This window comes from Carcharodon carcharias, chromosome 1 (genome assembly GCF_017639515.1).
Source record: "Carcharodon carcharias isolate sCarCar2 chromosome 1, sCarCar2.pri, whole genome shotgun sequence".
Taxonomy (NCBI): Eukaryota; Metazoa; Chordata; class Chondrichthyes; order Lamniformes; family Lamnidae; genus Carcharodon; species Carcharodon carcharias.
Window position 1 is genome coordinate 217,536,281 of NC_054467.1, and position 22,534 is coordinate 217,558,814.

The 22,534-nt window shown below is 40.2% G+C and overlaps 1 protein-coding gene across 9 annotated transcripts in view; it reads left to right on the forward strand.

The window, feature by feature from the left end:
* Positions 1-22,534, forward strand: part of LOC121277127 (transcription factor 4-like) — a 597,003-nt gene that overhangs the window by 298,759 nt on the left and 275,710 nt on the right. For 7 of the 9 annotated variants that reach the window (XM_041186200.1, XM_041186184.1, XM_041186219.1 and 4 more), the window contains one exon: positions 5,978-6,016. In XM_041186200.1, the coding sequence (XP_041042134.1) occupies positions 5,978-6,016 (39 nt within the window). Of the gene's footprint in view, positions 1-3,058; positions 3,145-3,600; positions 3,826-5,977; positions 6,017-22,534 lie in introns of those variants that run through there. The other 2 variants (XM_041186244.1, XM_041186237.1) reach the window with 2 other exon arrangements.

The following is a 22,534-nucleotide window of genomic DNA, read 5'->3' on the forward strand; positions in this document are numbered from 1 at the left end:
CCATTAGTTTCTCCAGTACTACTTTTTTTATACTAATACTAATTTCTTTCAGTTCCTCATTCTCACTAGTCCCTTGGTCCTCTAGCATTTCTGAGAGGTTTTTGATGACTTCCCCTGTGAAAACAGACACAAAGCATTTGTTTAGCTTCTTGCCATTTCCTTGTTCTCCATAATAAATTCTGCTGTCTCTGTATGTAGTGAGCCCACATTTGATTTTTCTAATCTTTTCCTTTTTACATAATTATAGAAGCTTTTACTGTTTGTTTTTACGCTTCTTACTAAGTTACTCTCGTGTTCTATTTTCTGTTTCTTTATCAATTTCTTGGCCCTCCTTTGCTGAATTCTAAAATTCCCCCAGTCATCAGGCTTGTTAATCTTTTTGTCAGCTTTATGAGCCTCTTCCTTTGATCTAATACAATCTTTAACTTCCCTTGTTAGCCATGGTTGGGTCACCTTTCCTGCTGAGTTTATGTGCTTTAAGGGAATGTAAATTTGTTGTAAGCCATGTATTGATTCTTTAAATGCTAGCCATTGCCTGTCTGCTGTTATAACTTTTAAATAAAAGCAAAATACTGCGGATGCTGGAAATCTGAAACAAAAACAAAAATTGCTGGAAAAACTCAGCAGGTCTCACAGCATCTGTGGAGAGGAAGACAGAGTTAACATTTCGAGTCCGTATGACTTCATCAGAACTCGATGAAGAGTCATACGGACTTGAAACGTTAACTCTGTCTTCCTTTCCACAGATGCTGTCTTAACTTTTAATGTTGCTTCCCAATCTATCACAGCCAATTTGGTCCTAATACTTTCGTAGTTTCCTTTACTTAGATTTAAGGCCCTAGTTTCAAATTGACCGACGTCATTTTCAAATTTAATGTAAATTTCTAACATATTATGGCCGCTCTTCCCTAGATGCTCCTTTATGATGAGATTATTAATTAGTCCTTTCTCATTGCACAATACTAGATCTAAAATAACTCACTTTCTAGTTGGATCCTCAACATACTGTTCCAGAAAACCATCTTGTATACAACACTACTGCTCCTCCTGGCCCACAAGCAGCACTGTGAAGGGTCTTAGTTTTTGGGCCAAAGCTACCTTCACCTCACTTCAGCTGCTGGGATTCTTGAGGCCTGGTATACCTGGCTGACCACAATAAAAGCTGCAAAGCAGGTTAAATCCAAGGCTGCCAGCCTCATTAAACTATTTAACTTCCCATCCCTTCTGGGAGTGGGTTGGCTGCCTGCCTCTTCCCCTGCTCCCAGAAGCCCTGGATGTGTGTGCTAAAATGCAATCCTTTATTTCCTAGAATCTGGCTGTTTTGGGAAATTATCAGTCTGAACATTATACCATTAGACCCTAGAAACTTTCAGAATAACCTCATATATGTAATGTACAAAGGATGCAGGGTGCTTCCCAGGCAGTAATTCAATCTAGTAGTTCAGGTAGCATCAGAAGTATTAATGCCTGTCATCTGGACCCCAAGATAGGATTACCTTCTCAGCTTTTACTAGGGGACATCTGATGATGTTTGTTACAGTGGACAGAAATTAATTTTATGTGCAATGTTCATTATTTGTTTTCTGTTCTCTCTAAGCATGTGTTTTTTCGTTTGATAGCTAGAAGTGCATTTCTTCCCCTCCAGATGCAAGTGTTTAACTTACTATAGTGTAAAATTTCCAATGAAAATTGTTTGTGTTATTTGTTTTAATGCTGGCCTGCATAAACAATGTCACTTATTTAAATCTCTGGTCGATAGTGTCAACCCATTAGAGAGTGATGAACTCTTTTTCAAAGAAAAAATATCTTGTGACCTCTTTGTATGCAACTCATTTAAATGGCTTTACAAATTGGTGATTCTAAATGTCACTCTTAATGTTTCCCCAATGTTGACAGCTCAGCAATTGCCAACATATTGTTAAATATTTGTACAGTGATATATATGTGTATATGCATGTGTATTAATCATGATCGTAGAGGTAGAGTTGATTGTTTTGATGAAATATTAGTATAACAGTTCTGAACAGCTAGCATATTTGAATTTTCTAAAATTTTTAATATAAACTGAGGATAACATTTTTTTGTAATTTTGCTAATATAAACCGCAGATAATACAGGTTTTGCTGCCACCTCAGAATTTTTATGATTATAATTTCTAAAGAACCATTTAAATGAAAGGTTGATTCTAAATTGCTGTTTTGCAAGTTCACAAGATTTTCCTGAAAACATTAAAAAAATAAATGTTAACAGTTTTCTGCTCCTAGTTTTTAAATTTGGCTTTGAACTAAGTGAGCTGAAGTAACAGTAATTATTTGGGAGGTAAGAGACAGTAGGATTAAAGAAATGTTCTCTGATGTAAGATGTGCCAAGTAGTGTTCCTTAGGGATCTTTACTGGGACCTCGGCTTTCCATCGTATATATTAATGAATAAGCTGAATAATTAGAGAGGTGTACATCCAAGTATGCAGGTGAAACTAAGTTAGATGGCACAGAAGTTGCCTAGATGGAAGCAGGAATCTTGGCAGACGAAGTGATTAGGCACAACTCTGGTAGTTGGAGGCTAATGTTGGGGTCAATGTAAGATCTACTTTGGATCTGAGAAGAACGAATCAGAATATTTTCTTAATGGTGAAAGCCTAGGGCATGTGCAGGATCAAAAGTTTCCATGCACACAAATCACTAAAATCTAGTCCACAAAAGAGATGTACAGAAAAAATATATTGTTTCTTGCAAGGGGTACAGTGCTGATTCACCAGATTGAAACTGTGCTTTAAAGGGTCAAATTATGAGGATTGATAAACTTGGCTTGTATTCCCTTGAGTTTGGAAATGTTTAACATGATAAAGGAATTGATGCAGGAAAACTATTCCTTTTGCTAGGGTAATCCAGAAAAAGAGGATGTTACTTTAAGATTAGAGCTAAGCTTTTTAGGAGTGAAATCAAGAAACATTTTATCATGCAGAAGAAACTTTCCCTCCAAAAGGATGTTGGATCAATTGAAAATTTTAAAAAACGAGATCAATAGATTTTTTATTAGTTAAAGGGATCAAAGGATATGGAGCAAAGGCAGGTAAATGGACTTGAGGTACAGATTAGCCATGTTTTACCTGAATTGCTGCCTGGAGTTGGCATGGCACCACTTGCGTAAGTACGCTTCTGTTACCTTGCTCTTCAGTTGTACAGTACAGTTTATATTGGTGCAAGGCTAACACCACCCACTATATAATTTATTAGCCTTATCATAGACTGCATGACAAGAAGACATCAACAGAACAAGTATTCCACCACTTCTTAATACAGTTAAAAGGATTGCACTGTCACCACGACGCAGAGTATCACAGGAATTATTTTATTATGGCGGTTTACCAGATTATTTCAGTAGAATCGTAACTTCCCCAACTGTTAACATTTTTATAAAAGGGAAGTGAGAAAACGCTTTAAGTACGCACCATGCCTGGTTGTGATTTGTTTGTGATGACACTGTGATTTATAATATACACTACACGCCTATTTTGCTGTGAAGCAGAAGGAAGTTTACAGTTTGCTGAGGGTTTAACGTTTAGTTTGGTAAAGTCCTGTTTAAGGCATATTAAACTTTTGAAGATTGTAAGAACGTTTCTGCACCAAAGAAAAACTTGATCCTTTTATAATACACTGCAACGTGTTTTGTTAAAAATTATTATTGAGAAACAAAGTTGAACTGCCAGCAAGGACATTATCAAGGTCAAAGAGAATAGAAGAGAAGATGCAGTAAATCAAGGACTGTTCAGGCGACACAAAGCTTGGGTTTTAAAAGATTGCAGGAAGAGGAGGAAACTGAGGCAGGTAAGCAGTTCACGATCCTGGGAAAGAACAATTTGAAGTAGAAGATGATGAAATAAGCCCTGAGTTCAACATGGTGAAGATTGGATTTAAAATCTTCTGCCATTATACAGACACCATTATTCTACTGTTTTGTTTTATTAAAGAAGATTCGATGTGAACGCGCTCATAAATGTTTGTAAACTGCCGAGGATATTACGTCCTCACAGGCTTAAATTGTTGGCAGACAACTCTGCTGCAGCTCTGACTGTATTGTATTTATTTATTGATGTGTTTCTTGATATTTTTACTTTTGTAATTAAAAATGAAAATGTGGCTAGTAATGGAGGTCAATTTCACATCACTCATACCCCTTTCTCACTTTATTTCTTTGTTTTCCCATAGGCAGTATCTGACTTTTGTATGACTGCCAGGGAGCCCTAATATAACTTTTCCTCCTTCCCCCACCATTGGAGTGGGATGATGAAAGAAGAATGGAAGAGAATTTAAATGGATATAAAAAAAAATCAAACTCTCTTAAGAAATATAACCATCATCTCTGTCACGTTAAGCGTGTCATTTTTAAAAGTATATGCACTTAAAGGAGGAATTAATCTGCTTTGTTCTTGTATCCTATTTTTGATCTATCTGTTTCTATGTCATGAAGACTGACATTGTGCTGTTAGGGTATTGTGTGTTATTGTCATCTGCACAGAACTCGCTGTATTGACTTGAGTGTTTTTTTCCCCCTGTAACTAGTGCAAAATCTATTGTGCCTATACCATTGGGAGACTTCTCTACCTGTTGCAGAAAAATGCCTTGAGAATTGCTTCTCAGATCATCACCAGATTTTTCTGGCTACATTTTATAGATTGAGCTGCTTTCCTATTGAATTTGGGGTTACCTTGTATAAAATCAATCTGACAGCAAAATTGTTGTCTACAATTTCTATCTAAAAATAAATACTGATAGATGTCTATTGTAAACCAATCTATATGGCAACTGCCTGATTTTGACTGTCCTGAGAAATAATCTATTTTTATGAGGAAAAGAGGGATTTCACATTGATTCAGTGACTGGGCTTTATTTTGGGACCACCATCTTCATTGCATTTAAGGCCAAGCATAAAATGTAATGTTACTTCATGTAATCTCTGCAGGTCACAAACTCAGTTCCTCCACTGGAAGCAGAAAAAAGGGCTTACAAATTTAATAGCACTGCATCCGTTTTTAGAATACTAAACAGGCAACTAATCCTCTAATATTATGAGCCAACTTTGCATATGCAAATCAATGGCCTCATGCCTAGTTGATATAAGGTTGTCAGCTGTGCTCAGGACTGAAAGAGGTCTACATTCAGCCAAACCAGCAGCCCCTAAAGAATCATTCAATCTCCATCATCATCTTCACCCCACTGCTGATCACAGCCTTACTCTCACTCCATTGCAACCTTCACCCTAATTGGACCCTTCTCCTGATTGCCACACTCCCCATCTCCCCCATTACCCACCTCTGGATTGGCCACCTCCAATCAGACCTTCTCTCCCAACCATCCCATTACCACCTCCACCTTCAACCATGCTTACCATACCTCTCACCGACTCCTGATCGCCCTTTCTCTCTCAATTGGCCCAGTCACACCCCATCCCATTCCTCACCCCTGCTCCCGCACCGATTGATCCTGTCCTGATTGGCCCTTCCTTTGACTCCTCTCTAACAATTTGTCCCTCCCAATCAGCTCTTCTCTCTCAATCACCCCCTTTCAATTGGCCTTTATCTCCTCTTCCTCTCCCACAAAATTATCAACAAATGATGTTAAGGTATGTGGGTACTAAAGATGTGTCATTGTGTATCAGGCACAGAAGAGGTGGTTGTGCCACTAGTCATCTTGTTTCTACCCACAAACAGAAAAAATATTAGCCTGCTATTTTTGACATTCACCGTTACTACTTCAATCCATTGGAAAATGACAAATTTGTATTTCAGGCGAGTTCAAATTAGTCTAAGGGCTATAAGTGCAGTATTCCTGTCAATATACGGCCATTGTCATCCCCCTCATTTCACATCTTTGTGAACAGAATTAATTTATTTCAGTTTGAGCTCCTCTCTCTACTCATTGCATTAAGTGAAATGCAGTTGAATAAAAATTAAGCCCTTTCTTTTCACTTTTTTTCTAGCTCCATTTGACTGCCATGAGAAGAGGAATGCGATCAAAGGTAAGTCCTGTTTCAATTAACTCCAGTAAGGTCAGAAGGTATTGCTTTCATTTTCATTGGCTGCTGCAGCCAGACTTAATTTGTTTCCACCTTGTGAAACCGCGCCATTTGGAAAACAAATGGGAGGAGGCCACAATTCTTTGTTGAGGTGCCTCCACAGCGATGATAAAACTCATTGTCCACGCTCTCAAATGTTTGCTGTGGCAAAATGCTGCAGTTTGTGGAGCTGCACCTTGCCATAGGCTGATGCCAGGAGCAGAGGAGATGAGAAAACAGTAAGGGGAAAAAAAACCCGCTGTAACTGACAACTGTGAGTTAAATGGCTATCTTCCAGATAGTGGATAGTTTTTCACCTGAGTTGGAAATCAAGCAAATCTTTAAAAGATTTCTGAAAGGCTACACGTGGCTGCTCACCGTTGAATGATAATTTGTGTTTGAATAATTGTATCTGAGATTCACTCTTGTGATTTATCGATCTATTGGACAGTAAAATTAGAGAGCACGCTTATAGAATAAAAATATAACTCTGTCAATCGCTGTACCATTTCCAGCCTGAATGTATTTTTATTATTATTTTTAAAAATGCCCATCCTTGGTGTATATCGCAGAACATATTACATTGATTTTCAAATGCTACAAACTCTGATATTGCATGACTAACAACTCTGAAATTTCTCATGGCAATTCTTCTCAGGTTCTTTATTTAATCTGCATGCAGTGTCCATGGTTTTCATGGGTTTGGAGAGGAACAAGCCAGAGCTTCAGTTTATTTAAGAGCTGAAGTTGTTGGTTTGGGAAATTACAGGTCAGCTATATGATGGTGAAGCTTTTTTATTTTGCTTCTGAGAAGAGTGGATGTTCTTTAGAATTCAGGTCTTTACAGATGTAGCGGAACCCATCCAACTGGATGTTGTTGCAAGAATAGATTCAATATATTAATTCTTTGAGATACTGCAGCAGCATTTTAATATCATAACATTTTTTAAAATAAAGCTTTAGTGATTGTTGGGTGAGGACAGATTAACTCAGCTATGACGCTCTGTAGTTGGATAAGCTAATAATGTAGGCAACCATGTGAATGGAAATAGTACTGGTAATCAAAAGTAAACCAGCAGTTTTGGATGTTTGATCAGAATTTGAGGACTAGAACATGAAGGTAACAACAAACTTCATCCCTGTTCTCACCATTTTATATTGTAGAGGGACATGGTCTTGGAAAAGATTGCTCATCATCCTCACTCTGAGTCTTACATTAGGGATAAAATTAAAGAGGAACCACAAGAAGGGAAAAATAGACCACATATAGCTTTTTAATTTTTTTTTGCATAGAATTACACAGAATCTACAACAGGGGAAGAGGCCACTTTAGTCCAACTGCTCTGTGCTGATGTTTATACTCCTCATTAGTTATTTATGTATCTGTGTTTTTAGATATTTGCTTCTCCACTCCATTTAGTTCCTTACTTTCCAAGGATTAAGTAGTCTCCTTATTCCTCTCACACATTGTCATATTGAACTCCAGGTGCCATTTATCTGCCCACTCTGCAAGCCTGATTTTTGGTACAGTTCTAAATTTTAGCCATACTGCTACCTCTGCACCAACCCATCCCTGTCACACATGCACGCACATGGCCTGCAGAATCATGGAATTGTTACGCATGCACGCACATGATTAGATAACGTCTGCAAATGTCAACACCCTGCCTCTAATTCCTGAGTCCAAATCATTTTAAATATTAAAGCAGTCTGATAATTATATAGCACTTTCACAACCACCTCAAGTCTCAAAGCACTTATATCCTATGAAGTGCTTTTGAAGTGTAGTCACTGTTGTAATGCAGGAAAATGCAGCAGCTAATTTGTGCTCAGCAAATTCCCACAAATAATAATGTGATAACGACCAAATAACCTTTTTTTTTCTTGTGATGTTGAGTGAGGGATAAATATTGGCCAGGACACAGGTGATAACTACTCTTTGAAATAGTGCCAAGGAATCTTTTACGTCCACCTGAGCAGCCAAAGGGGGCCCCAGTTTAACTTCTCATCCAAAAGACAGCACCTTTGACCGTGCAACGATTGCTCAGCACTACACTGGACTGCCAACCTTGTTTTCTATGCTCAAGACTGGGAGTGGGACTTGAATCTGGAAGCGTGTAAATGAGGCAAGTGTGCTACCAACCAAGCATGGTTGATAGATGTATGTAATCTGTATGTTGAATATCAGTGGTCTCAGCATGAATTGCTGCAGGATATTACTTCCAATCTTCTGCCAGTCTGAGAAACCCCTTTAATTCCCACCCCATATTTCAATCCACTTTGCCACTTGGTCGCAGACTCCAAACCTTTGTCACATATCTTACATGTGTCATCCTATGAAAGGCTCCTTACTTTATAACAATGACTTCACTTCAGAGGTTAATTTTCTTGTAGCCCTTTTTAAAGTTGCTACATAAATGCAGGTCTTTATGTTATAAATTAGAAAAGTTGTTACCGGTCTCACACTGGAGAAAATTTAATGAAATACCTGAAATAGCCGAGAGCTAACTCTGTTTGCATTCATTATCTGACACAAATTCAGCCACTGTCATAGCCATAGGGAAGAAAAGCGCCACTGTGTGGTGAATATAGTTATAATCCCTTGTGTGGTACAAAAGTGTGGAGTTGGCATATTACAGCACCCTCCATACTAGGTTAATAAGAAAGAAGCATTTTCTGATTGGATGTTGGGCTTCTGCTGGAATTGTCATCCTGGAAACCTCTGTTCAACTGCATGCTGATTTGGAATGACATGCCACCTTTAAACACACAGCTCTTACCGTTAATGCAATCAAAACATGAAAAGAAAGTTTTATCTATCAGATGCAGGTTTCCCCTACAAAATGAGCGCGCTGAGAAGTGTTGATTATCCGTAAACATTGACCTTTCACCTCAAAAACTTCGACAACCTTGTCATTGAACTCTTATCGGTCTGCATTATTTGAACCTGGAATCTGTTTGATCATTGCTCATTTTCCTGTTATGGAAAAATCTGTTTTTTTTAAGTCGATGAACTGCACAAAAGCTCTTTAATGAAACACAGTTGATGTTTTGCCCGGAGATAGACTCAGCTTAATCCATGCCATTGTACTCAAGGTCTCAGTCAGAAAAAGAAGTGGAGACTGGAAATAGGACATATTTGATATAATACAATCTCCAAAAACCTATATATTGTATTGGCTGTCACATGACATAACTGCTTAAAAAAAGCCATTGAAAGGAGCTAGTAAACTTATAACAGATGCTTGAACTGAAAAGCTTGTCATTCTGATGGTTCAGTTTTAATCTACTGCCCAGTATGAAAAGTAGCTGCAGAGTACAGGAAAGCTCTAAGGTTTATATTGTTCACAGTAAATTGGCTGATCTAAGGCAGGGCAGCAGTTAGGGTGCTACTATTGGACTTCTTACCTGGAAGCTACAATTAGGAAGTATCAGTTAAGGTTCCTCTTTCTGATTTCCATCCAGGGACCTCAACTGAAAGTGTTGATGTTGGGTGAGAACCAAACGGTGGGAGGGAATATGGGGGAGGGGTGGGTCTGCAGTTAAATAACCTAATTATTCCCCAATGACCAGCTTCACACACACAGTTTGACCACTTGTTGGAGGGCTCTGGTCTCTGTGGACGTTTATCTTAGCAAAGGTCAGTTGCTTCAGAAAAATGGAGGAGGAATTTGCAATTAAAACAACAAAGTACAGTTGCAAAACCTGGATGGAAGTGTTGTTATAAAACAGAAATTGCTGGAAGTACTCAGCATGTCAGGCAGCAAGGAGACACCATTTCAGAGAAGGGGCTGATCATTTAGGGCTAAAATGAGGAGAAATTTCTTCACTCAAAGGGTTGCAAATCTTTGGATTCCTCTACTTCAGAGGGTTGTGGATGTGAATGAATTTAAGGCTGAGATAGACAGATTTTGGTTCCGTAAGGGAAGCAAGTGGCAAAGTGGAGTTGAAGCCCAAGATCAACCATGGTCATATTTAATGATCAGGCAAGCTCGATGGGCTATACGGTCTTTTCCTGCTCCTATCTCTTATGTTCTTATGGCCTTGTAACAGAGTTAATGTTTCAGTTTGATGACCTTTCATCAAATGAAAGGTCACTGACATGAAACATTAACTGTGTTCTCTCTTGACAGGTGCTGCTGACCTGCTGAGTATTTCCAGCATTTTCTGTTTTATTTCAGATTTTCAGCCTCTGCATTATTCTGATTTTCAATTAATAGTTTATGTTCTCTTTCCATTAATGTAGGTTGTCATCTTGAGTACTTTAAACTGACTTAGCAGATTGGAGAGCCCGTTGTCATCGTGACTCTTCTCCACACCACCCTACACACCCCTTTGATTAAGCTGGTTGGAGGTTGGTGGATGGGGGGGCCAGAAGTTTGAAGTCAGCCTCCCTGTCCCTAGGTTAGTTGATGCCCTTAAGTGGTCAATTAATGGCCACTTCCCACCTACCAGTGGTGGGGAGCTGGGGAAGTGGAAGGGCTCCACAAGCAACAAGGGATGCCCCAGTGGGAAGAACCCTGACCTCTGCCCTCCTCAAAGGCTCTCTCTGCTCTCCACATCTATCCTCTTTTACCAGGATCTGCCTCACCTCCGTTGACAGGGCCCTCAACCGTGTCCGGCCCATCTCCCACGCATCCGCCCTCACGCCTTCTCCTCCCTTCCAGAAACCATGATAGGGTCCCCCTTGTCCTCACTTATCATTTCACCAGCCTCCGCATTCAAAGGATCGTCCTCCGCCATTTCCGCCAACTCCAGCATGATGCCACCACCAAACACATCTTCTCTTTACCCCCCCGGCGGCATTCCGTAGGGATCGTTCCCTCTGTGACACCCTGGTCCACTCCTCCATCACCCCCTACTCCTCAACCCCCACCTACAGCACCTCCCCATGCATACGCAAAATATGCAACACTGCCCCTTCACTTCCTCTCTCCTCACCATCCAAGGGCCCAAACACTCCTTTCAAGTGAAGCAGCATTTCACTTGCATCTCCCCCAACTAAGTCTACTGCATTCGTTGCTCCCAAAGCGGTCTCCTCTACATTGGAGAGACCAAATGCAGACTGGGCAACTGCTTTGCAGAACACCTTCGGTCTGTCCACAAGAATGACCCAGACTTCCCTGTCGCCTGCCATTTTAACACTCCACCCTGCTCTCTTGCCCACATGTCTGTCCTTGGCTTGCTGCATTGTTCCAGTGAAGCTCAACGCAAACTGGAGGAACAACACCTCATCTTCCGACTAGGCAATTTACAGCCTTCCGGACTGAATATTGAGTTCAGCAACTTTAGATCTTGAATTCCCTCCTCCATCCCCACCCCCTTTCCGTTTCTTCCCCCTCCCTTTTGTTTTTTCCAATAATTTATGTAGATTTTTCTTTTCCCACCTATTTCCATTATTTTTAAATCTATACCTTTTATACCCTTTTAGTCTTATTTCACCCCACCCCCACTAGAGCTATCTGTACCTTGTGTGCCCTGCCATCCATTCTTAATTAGCACATTCTTTTAGATAATATCACCACCTTCAACACCTCTTTGTTCTTTTGTCTGTGACATCTTTTGATTATCTGCTCCTATCACTGCTTGCTTGTCCCTACAACCACCCCACGCCCCACCCCCACCTTAAACCAGCTTATATTTCACCCCTCTCCTATTTTTACTTAGTTCTGTTGAAGGGTCATGAGGACTTGAAACGTCAACTTTGTTCTTCTCCGCCGATGCTGCCAGACCTGCTGAGTTTTTTCAGGTATTTCTGTTTTTGTCTCACCTCCTTCTCCTTGGGCCTCCAGCATCTGATTAGCCGGCAGCTCTTGGAGACTGGATCTTTGCCTCTAAAGGCCTGGAAACCCTGATTGGAAGGCAGGCAAGTTCCTGATTGGGATTTAATCCCATCGGGATGCCAGAAATGGTTGTGACAGGTTTGCCACACGTTTTTTTGGCTGGTGGGTAGCACCATGGCCAGCCCCGAGATTACTAGCAAATTGTAACATGTCTGACAGCATCTGTGGAGAGAGAAAAATAAAGTTAATGTTTTGAGTCTGTATGACCCTTCTTCAGAGCCATATGGTCATACATATTTGAAACGTTAACTTTGTTTTTCTCTCTCCACAGATGCTGTCAGACCTGTTGAGCTTTTCCAGCATTTTCTGTTTTTGTTTCAGATTTCCAGCATCCGCAGTATTTTGCTTTTACTCTCCTTGTAATCATGGTTGCCTTTCACTTTCCATGATCAATAATCACACAAAGGTATAACTCAAGACTGAGTACGGTGAGACTGAGTGCTTAAACCTGGGATTTTGGTTAGTGAGGGAATTTAGTGCAGTGAGGAAGGAAATGCTGTTCTGGCCTTTTACCAAAAGGAATGGTCCAAGAGACAGAGCTGGAGGCAGCAAGACCCGAGATCTGAAGCCCAGAGGCATTAGTTAGGTGGGAAGTAGGTGATTGGTGGGTTTTAAGCACTTTTTTATAAACTAGGGTAGTAGTATAAACTGGTGTTGGAGAGATATAAGTATTATGTTAAATTTATTGCATAACTAATTAATCTCCATAACTACGGATAATTGTTGAGTGATATTTCTAAACTTGAAACCAAATTAGCTAAATGAAACACATAGGGCAGAATCTTTTAGTTTGGTGGGTGCCCACAATCGGCGGGCCCGGGAGAAGCCGGGGAACGGACCCCTGACCACGATTGGCCCCTGACCGTGATTTCATGCTGGTTGGCCAGTTAATAGAAACATGTGCTGAGTAGCTCAGCGCTGTCGGGGTGGGGGTGGGAGGAGGGCGGGCGTTGAAGTCAGTGCGGGCATGGTGGGGGGTACAGAATGAAAGCTCCCTGAAGACAGAGGGCTGCCTCAGGGAGCTGAAGAATTTAAATGCAATAAAAAAAGATTTTAAAATCTGGAAAGAAATGCCCACACATCAGAATCAGGCCCCTGAACATGTGCAAGAAGAAAATTCTGTCCATGCACTTTTGTTTTATTATTTATTAACAGAAACCTCACCCCGTCCTTGGATGAGGTTTCCTGAAAATTGCAAAGGCTGCCTGGCTGATTTGCCAATCTGCCAACCGTAACGTTGGATGGGTAATGAAAAACCTCTGTTAATTGCACCGTTAATGGACTTAATTGCCCTCTTAATTGTCAGTATTTGCCCATCAACCAAAATATCGCACGAGTGCGCGATGACATTGGGACATTCGCCCAATGTCATCACGCGATATTTCATGCTAGAGCGGGACAGGTGCACACTCGCACACTAAGCAAAAACTTCTGCCCATTAAAATGGTAGGGCAGGTGATGTGTTGCAGCTCTAGCATGTAGGAATTTCTGGACACATGAGTGATCCACAACAACCCTGTCTGCAAAAAGTGCCTGCAACTTGAGGAACTGTGACTCCATGTAGATGAGCTGGAACTGGGGCTTTGGATACTGAAATGTATCAGAGGAGAAAGTTACTTGGGGGAGACGGTGTGGCAGCATATTGGTAATGTCACTGGACTGGTAATTCAGAGGCCTAGATTAATGCTCTGGGGACATGAGTTAAAATCCCTCCACAGCAGCTGGTGGATTTTAAATTAATTTAATACATTAGGAACTATAAAGCTAAGCTCAGTAATGGTAACCGTGATTGCTGTAAAAATGTTAGGGAAAGAAATTTGTTATGCTTACCTGGTCTGGCTTACAATTTGTTTTATTTATTCATGGGATGTGGGCTTCGCTGGCTGGACCAGCATTTATTGTCCATCCTTAGTTGCCCTTGAGAAGGTGATGGTGAGCTGCCTTCTTGAACCGCTGCAGTCCAAGTGTTTTTAGTGCTTTTAGGAAGGGAGGTCCAGGATTTTGACCCAGCAACAGTGAAGGAACGGTGATATATTTCCAAGTCAGAATGGTGAGTGACTTGGAGGGGAATTTCCAGGTAGTGGTGCTCCCATCTATCTGCTGCCCTTGTCCTTCTAGATGGTAGTGGTCGTGGATTCGGAAGATGTTGTCTTAAGGAGCCTGGTGAATTCCTGCAATGCATCTTGTAGATGGTATACACTGCTGCTACTGTGCGTCGGTGGTGGAGGGTTTGAATGTTTGTGGATATGGTGCCAATCAAATGGGCTACTTTGTCCTGGATAGCGTCAAGCTTCTTGAATGTTATGGGAACTGCACTCATCCAGGCAAGTGGAGATTATTCCATGACACTCCTGACTTGTGCCTTGTAAGTGGTGGACAGGATTTGGGGAGTCAGGTGGTGAGTTACATATATATATATTATGTTCAGTTCCTTGTCAATGGTAACCCCTAGGATGTTTATAGTGGGGGATTCAATGATGGTAATGCCATTGAACATCAGGGGGTGATGGTTACATTCTCTCTTGTTGGAGATGGTCATTGCCTGGCAGTTGAGTGGTGTGGATGTTACTTGCCACTTACTGGCACAAGCCTGAATATTGCCCATGTCCTGTTGCATATGGACACGGACTGCTTCTGCATCTGAGGAGTCACAAATGGTGCTGAACATTGTGTAATCATCAGCGAACATCCCCACTTCTGATCTTATGATGGAGGGAAGGTCATTGATGAGACAGCTGAAGATGGTTGGGCCCAGGATACTACCCTGAGGAACTCTTGCAGTGATATTCCAGAACTGGGAATGATGACTTCCAGCAACCACAACCATCTTCCGTTATGCTAGGTATGGGACGGCTTTTACCTGATTGCACTGGGACTAGTATCCTGACAAATTGTATAACTAAAGATATAGAGAGGGCTTTAAACTAAAAAGTGGTTGGGCAGGTTTGCTTGAGGGAGATTTGCAAAGTTCAAGAGAAAATAAAAGACCATAGTGCAAGGTAATGATACAAGTAATGATAACCAGATTGTGACAAGAAGGACTAGAGCATACAAACAGAAGAATGCCTCAGCAAACAAGGTCAGAGTGGGGAAACGTAAAAAGACAGAATTAAAGGCTCTTTATCTGAATGCATACAACATTTGTAACAAGATGGTTGAGTTGTTAGCAGAAATAGAAACAAATGAGTATGATATGGTAGGCATTACGGAATTGCGGTTTTAGGCTGGGACTGGAATATTCAAGGGTATTTGACATTTCTGAAGGACAAGAAGAAAGGAAAAGCAGCTCTGTTAGTAAAGGATGAGATTAGTGCAGTAGTGAGAAATGATCTTGGTTCAGAAGATCAAAATGTAGAATCATTTTTGGTGGAGATAAGATACAGCAAAGGAAGCAAGTGATTGGTGGGAGTAGTTTATAGTTTGGGAACTATAGCACAGGGTATAAATCAATATGCAATATACTATTTTAGATCTGATAATGTGTAATGAGACAGATTAATTAATGATCTCAGAGTAAAGTATTCTCTAGGTAGGAGTGATCATAACATCATAGAATTTCACATCCAGTTTGATGGTGAAAATGTAGGTCTGAAAGTAGTGTCTTAGACTTAAATAAGGGCAATTACAAGGGTATGATGACATGGTTGGCTAAAATGGACTGGGGAAACAGGTTAAAAGGTAAGAGGATAGAGAAATAGTGGCAGACATTTAAGGAGAAATTGCATAATTCTCAAAAAAGATGTATTCCATTGAGAAAGAAAGCTTCTACAAAAAAGTTGCACCATCAGTAGCTAACTAAGGAAGTTAAGCATGGTATCAAATTGAAAGAAAAGACATAAACAAAACTGCAAAAAATAGTTGTAACCCAGAGGACTGGGAAAATTTCAGAAACAAGCAAAGGGTGACTAAAATTATAATAAAGAGGGAGAAATTGGATAATGGGAAAAAACCTAACAAAAGGTGTAAAAATAGACAGTAAAAGCTTCTAGAAGTATATAAAAAGGAACAGAGTTGCTAAAGTGATTATTGGTCGTGTAGAGGGTGAGATTGGGGGATTCTTTATACCAGTATTTTGCATCTGTCTTCGCAGCAGAAGACACAAAAAGTGTCTCAAGAACGTAGAAGAGTAGAAAAGCAAAGGAGAAACTTAAAATAATCATGATTACTCGAGAAAAACATTAGGAAAACTAATGGGGCTAAAGGCTTACAAGTTCCCTAGACCTAATAGCTTGTAACCTAGGGCCTGAAAAGGAGTTGCAGCAGAGATAGCGGATGCATTGGTTGTGATCTTCCAAAATTCCCCAGATTCTCGACAGGTCCTGTGGATTGGAAAACCACAAATGTAACACTGCTATTCAAGAAATTAGGGAGACAGAAAGCAGGAACCTATAGGCCAGTTTGTCTAACATTTATTATTGTGAAAATGCTAGAATTCATTATTAAGGAAGTAATAGTAGGACATTTAGAAAATCATAATACAATCAGGCAGTGAACATGGTTTTGTGAAAGGGAAATCATGTTTGACAAATTAGTTAAGAGTTCTTTGGGGATTTAACAAACAAGGTGGATAAGAGGGAACCAGTAGATGTAGTATATTTGGATTTCCAAAAGGCATTCAATAAGGTGCCACATAAAAAGTTACTGCACAAGAAAAGATCACCTTATTGTTGGATGGAGGATTGGCTAACAAACAGGAATAATTGGGTTATTTTCAGGTTGGCAAATTGTAACTAGAGGAGTGTCATGGGTCAGTGCTGGGGCCTCAACTATTTACAATCTACGTTAATGAAGAGACCAACTGCACCGAGGCCAAAATTGCAGAGGATGCAAAGATAGTTAGGAGAGCAAATTGTGAGGAGGATATGATGAGTCTGCAAAAGAATATAGATAGGTTAATTGAGTGAGCAAAAATTTTGCAGATGGAGTATAATGTGAGAAATTGTGAGGTTGTCCGCTTTGGCAAGAAGAATAGAAAAACTATTTTATTTCAATAGAGAGGGACTACAGAATGCTGTGGTATAAAGGGACCTGGATGTCCCTGTACACAAATCACAAATGTATAGCAAGTAATTAGGAAGGTGAATGGGATAATAAACTTTATTGCAATTGAATGGAGTATAAAAGCAGGACTGTCTTACTGTAACTGTACAAGGTATTGGCGAGACCACACCGAAAATCCTGTGTGCAGTTTTAGTTTATTTACTTAAGGAGGGATATACTTCCATTGGAAGCAGCTCAGAGAAGGTTCACTAGGCTGATTCCTGGGATGAGGGAGTTGTCTTATAAGGAAAGATTGAACAGGTTGGGCCTATGCTCATTGGAGTTTAGTAGAATGAGAGGTGATTGTATTGAAACGTATAGAACTAGGGCACACAGTTTAAAAATAAGGGGTAAACAGTTGAGGTCCTAGCACTGATCCCGGTGACACTCCTCTAGTTACAGTTTGCCACTTAAGGCAGAGTTGAGGAGGAATTTCTTCTCTGAGTATCATTAGTCTTTGGTATTCTCTTCCATTGAGAACAGTGGAGGCTAGGTCATTAGATATATTCAAGGCTGAGTTAGATAGATATTTGATTGACAAGGGGGTCAAGAATTATGGGGGACAGAGGAAAGTGGAGTTGAGGCCACATTCGGATCAAGCATGATCCTATCAAATGGCAGAGCTGGCTTGAGGGGTGAATGGTTTATTCCTGCTCCTATTTCTTATGATCTTATATTTTGCTGGACTTCCGTGTAGCTTCAGTCAACCACAAAACTGGTCATTGTATAATTTAGGAGGGCAGGAGAAATCCTTATCACTTTGGAGAAATAGTGGCACAATAAGTGCCTCCTGGTAGACACGTCTTGCCACTTTGTCATCCCAATTCTCATACCTTGTCTATTAAGCAATTGATCATGCAAGAGTAAGGTTCCGTGCGTAGTTATTCAAAAAAGAACTTTGAGGATGATAGTTGACAGACTGTTTGATCCTTAAGAACGAAACAAGGTCAATTCCATCTTCACCTGGTGTTTTAATGCCAGTCATTTCCAATTTGAAAGACTGGTTAGCAGTTTTCCACTTTTCGCCTTGGCCCTTCTCTTGTTCTGGCTCGAGTTCATATTCCAGGGGTAGTAAGGCCATTCGTGGCATTGATATCAATGTTCTGGATGAGATTAGCAAAGTAAGCACAAGCTCTGTGCTCACTAGTCCTTTTTGTGGTGTACCTTCGAGGCAAGTGCAGGTGTTGCCTCAACGCCTTTTCTGCTTTGTTGTGTTTTGTAATACCATTTCTCTAGCAGTTAATTAGGTAATATACATGCACAGCTGGAGAGATTGTAAAAACTTGTAACAATAGGAGATGCAAGCGAATGTGTAATTCCCATTATATGTACATTGCTTGCAAGTGAACCACTGTTCTTTATGTGTATGTCTTATATACGCAATATAGATATAAACACCTGTTGTTTAGCAGCTCTTCAGTTCTCGGTATGTACAAATTCAGTTACTGGAAGCCTTGAACTTGCAAATCTTTTAAGATCATTCAGAGAAAAAAATAATTTTGCATTAAAACAAATTGGAGTGACTAGCAATTTTTTCATTATTTTTCAAAATCTGACACAAAAATCATTTTCTGAAGCAAAGAATATACATAGCAAGGCTGAACCAATAGCAATCACTTGGGCCTCACATTTGACAGGTACTCGAGTTAACAGGAGCATTAAGGGCTCATGAGAAGGAAAGTTTGAAAGTTTTTTTCAAATTTGGTTTTCACGTATTTAAGGTGACTTGGGCTGTATGGTCTGTAGATATCTGTTGTCCAAAGATTACTTTCCCTAGTGATCATCCCTCATTTGTGAGCTTAGACAGAGAATGTTACTTGCAGAGGGCTTCATAATAAAGTCTAATTCTGCTAGCGTCTAGCCTTGGCTGTGATCTCATTTTCCTAACCCAAGGATGCCATAGTGAATATTTGTGCCCCCAATATGCAGCTTTACATCACTTCCCCAGGACCAGGCAGTGCCATGGACCAATAGTTATGTGGCATATTTCAATGATATCACTGGAGAACCCCGTGCAAGATGTACTGGTAGCGATCTATGATGCTATCTTTTGTGAATGTAAGTCTGTGTAATGTCAAGATCAAACTTCTCACCCTAGAATTTTGCCAGTGACTTCCAAATGCTATGTAAGAAAATGTGACAGCCATTTTACACAAGAAGATTCAATAACTTGCAATGTGGTAATAACCAATTACTTCTTTGTCTTTTGGAGACGTAAGTCGAAAGAGGAATGTTGGCCAGGAATTATTCATATAACGTTATGAGGTTTTTATTATCAACTTGAACTGTGAAAACTGACTAAACTGGTATTCAATTTATCATCTGAAGGGTGGTACCTGCAACAATGAATTACTGCCTGACTGCTGCGCTGGAATATCCGTCTAGATTGAGTTTGAACTCCTGACGTTTTTCCTTGAGCTCTCAATTTTCTGATGGACAGACAAAGGTGCAGCAAATTGACTGAAGCTACAGCCAAAGCAAATAGGGGATTGGACTGCATTCATGGGATTTGTCCAATTCTAATCAAACAAACTGTTTTGATCTTGCACAAAACCATGGTTAGACCTCATTTGGAATACTATATCCTGTTCTGGTCTCTTCACATGATGGATATTACATTGGTTTTTGAAAATGTTCAGAGGAGGGCTACAAGGAATATTCCCAGTTTAGAAAAAAAACCTTTAGCTACCCAAACGGCTTAAGGAATCAGGTATATATAATTCAGAGACATGCAAATTCAGGGTTGTTTTGACAGAGCTCTGTGAAATAATGAATATACCTAAATTAAGTGCACACTGACAAATTCTTTCAGTTTGACGGTATGTAGAAGACCAAGGATAATTCATATAAATTACACAAGGTGTTATGATCTCCTTAGAGGATCTCTTTTATTTGAGTTTCTGGTTAACAGCTGAAAGGATGACATGTCAAGATTTCAAGTTTTTAGACATTTATTGTAACAAAAGACTAAAAGCACTATGACCAAGCACTATCTTTGCAGGCAACTTATACTTTAACCACAGAACAGAATACCCCTTCTTACTTTTAGAACAACCAAAAAACACAATTCGGAGGTATGTGGTATAATGTCCTTTAAGTAGACATTCATTTCTCCCAGAATAGTCCAAAATGATTCTTAGCTCCCAGGGATTTACTTATTTCCCTTTCTCAGCCTAGTAACTTCTAACCCAAACACTGTCCTTCACGGTTAGAGTGTTACTGGAGATCTTACTCTAGCACAAGCTAGGTGAATCTTATAGCCTTGTTTTAACTCCTCACATATTTGGTCTTTTCAATCCGAGCATAAGCTTTTTTGTGCGGTGAACCTTTAAGCCTTTTGCTGCTCTCATCCTCTCAGACCCTGGTAGACCCTGTCTGTGATATTTAGTGTTATTTTAGGAAAACCTGTAACCTGATGATATAGCGGCTTGCTCTGTATCCTTCCCATTTCAAAGCCCATCACCATGGTAATGTGAATCTACGGCCCTTGTATCCAGGCAGAGATGTTGATTAGCTATCCTTGAGAGCCAAACTCTCTTTTATCTTGGAAGTTAGTGGACAGTTTAAAGCACAACAGTTTACAACCCAACATCTTCATCAGTTTTATATTTGTTCATGGGAGCTGGGCAACACTGGCTAGGCCAGCATTTATTGCCCTTCCCTAATTGCCCATCAGAAAGTGGTGGTGTGCTGCCGTCTTGAACCATAGCAGTCCATGTGTTGTAGGGACACCCACAATGCTGTTAGGAAGGAAGTTCCAGTTTTTTTTCTGGGACTTTGGAGACTCTCAGTCTATCCACTATTAACACACAGGCTGCTGCTGTGTAAGTATAAACACCTTGCACCACCTTCCCATTAAAACAATCTAGACATTCCTTTAATCTCTAAGAGTTACAACACCCAGACCTGTTATTAGGCAAACTTCAGTCTAAATTTAAAGACACAGTCCCAAAGCATAATAATTTTAGAAACCCCATAATTGTAACAAAAGAAAGACGTAGGTTAGATGTTTGGTAGTTCTCCTTTTCCCAGAGATTAGTAGGGTTGTGGAACAAATTTATCAGCTTGTCCAGTGAGTGCTGATAATTTGTGTACCTTCAAAACACAGCTGGTCTAATTCCTGGCTGGGGTGGAGATCACTGCCTACAAGAAGTATCTGCCAACTAATGTAAGTCAGGGTCAATGGAGTAGGAGCAGGAGTAGGCTATTCAGTCCCTCAAGCCAGCTTGTTATGGCATAGCGAATGGTAACTGCTGAGCTGGTCAAATTCCAGAGGGAAACTTGTAAAATAATTGTGGCAGTTGTTTCAATTTGTATTTATTTCGAGCTGCGTGCCTTGAATTGAGTAGTAATAAGACCACCAAGTCTTATAGGTTTCTTACAAAACTAAATTAAACCTTTATTAATAAAAAAAAATGATTCAAGCCAACATTCCATTTGCCTCCCTACTCACTTGCTGTACCTGCATACCAACCTTTTATGATTCGTATGCCAGGACACCCAGATCTATCCGTACCAAAAGGTTCTGTAGTCTCCAGTCAAACAATATACTGCTTTTCTATTCTTCCTGCCAAAATGGACAAGTTCACATTCTCCCACATTATACTCTATTTGTCAAATTTTGCTCACTCCCTTAACCTATCTAAATCTCTCTGTGGACTTTTTATGTCCTCTTATTAACTTACTTTCCCACATATTTTTGTGTCATCGGTGAATTTAGTTATCATACCTTCAGCTCCTTCATCCAAGTTATTGAGGACCCAGCATTCATCCCCATTGCATTCCACTAGTAACAGCTTTCCAACCTGCAAAAGGCCCATTTATCCTGACACTCTGCTTCCTGTGAGCTAACCAATCCTCTAACCATGTGAATATGTTACCCCCTTATGTTATGAGCTCTTATTTTGGGCAGTAATCTTTGATGTAGCAATGAGGAGAGGTTGGAGAAACTCGTAGTGTTCTCACTAGAGTGACGGAGATTGAGGGGCGACTTGATAGAAGTTTACAAAATTATGAGTGGCATGGACAGAGTAGATAGTCAGAAGCTTTTTCCCAGGGTGGAAGAGTCAATTACAAGGGGACATAGTTTTCTCCTCTCACCTTAAATCTATGGAGGAGATGTGCGGGGCGAGTTTTTTACGCAGAGGGTAGTGAGTGTCTGGAATTCGCTGCCAGAGGAGGTGGTGGAAGCAGGTACGATAGTGGTGTTTAAGAGGCAGCTTGACAAATACATGAATAGGATGGGAATAGAGGGATACGGACCCTGGAAGTGCAAAATGTTTTAGTTGACGGCAATATGATCGGCACAGGCTTGGAGGATGCTGTACTTTTCTTTGTTCTTTGTTCTTTGATGTGGTACCTTGTTGAATGCCTTTTGAAACTCCAAGAACACTACTTCTACAGACATCCCTATATCCATGTTGCTTGTTACTTTCTTAAAGTAACACAATTTTGGTATCTGAGGTTCTTGACCACATCATTGTCATTCAACTCTGTGCTTGCTTCTTGCACCGTTCCATTTACCCTACTTACATCGTGTCTATACTGCTGGTACTGTCCTCGTAAAATTAGCTCGCACCATCTTGTTTGCCTAGAGCTA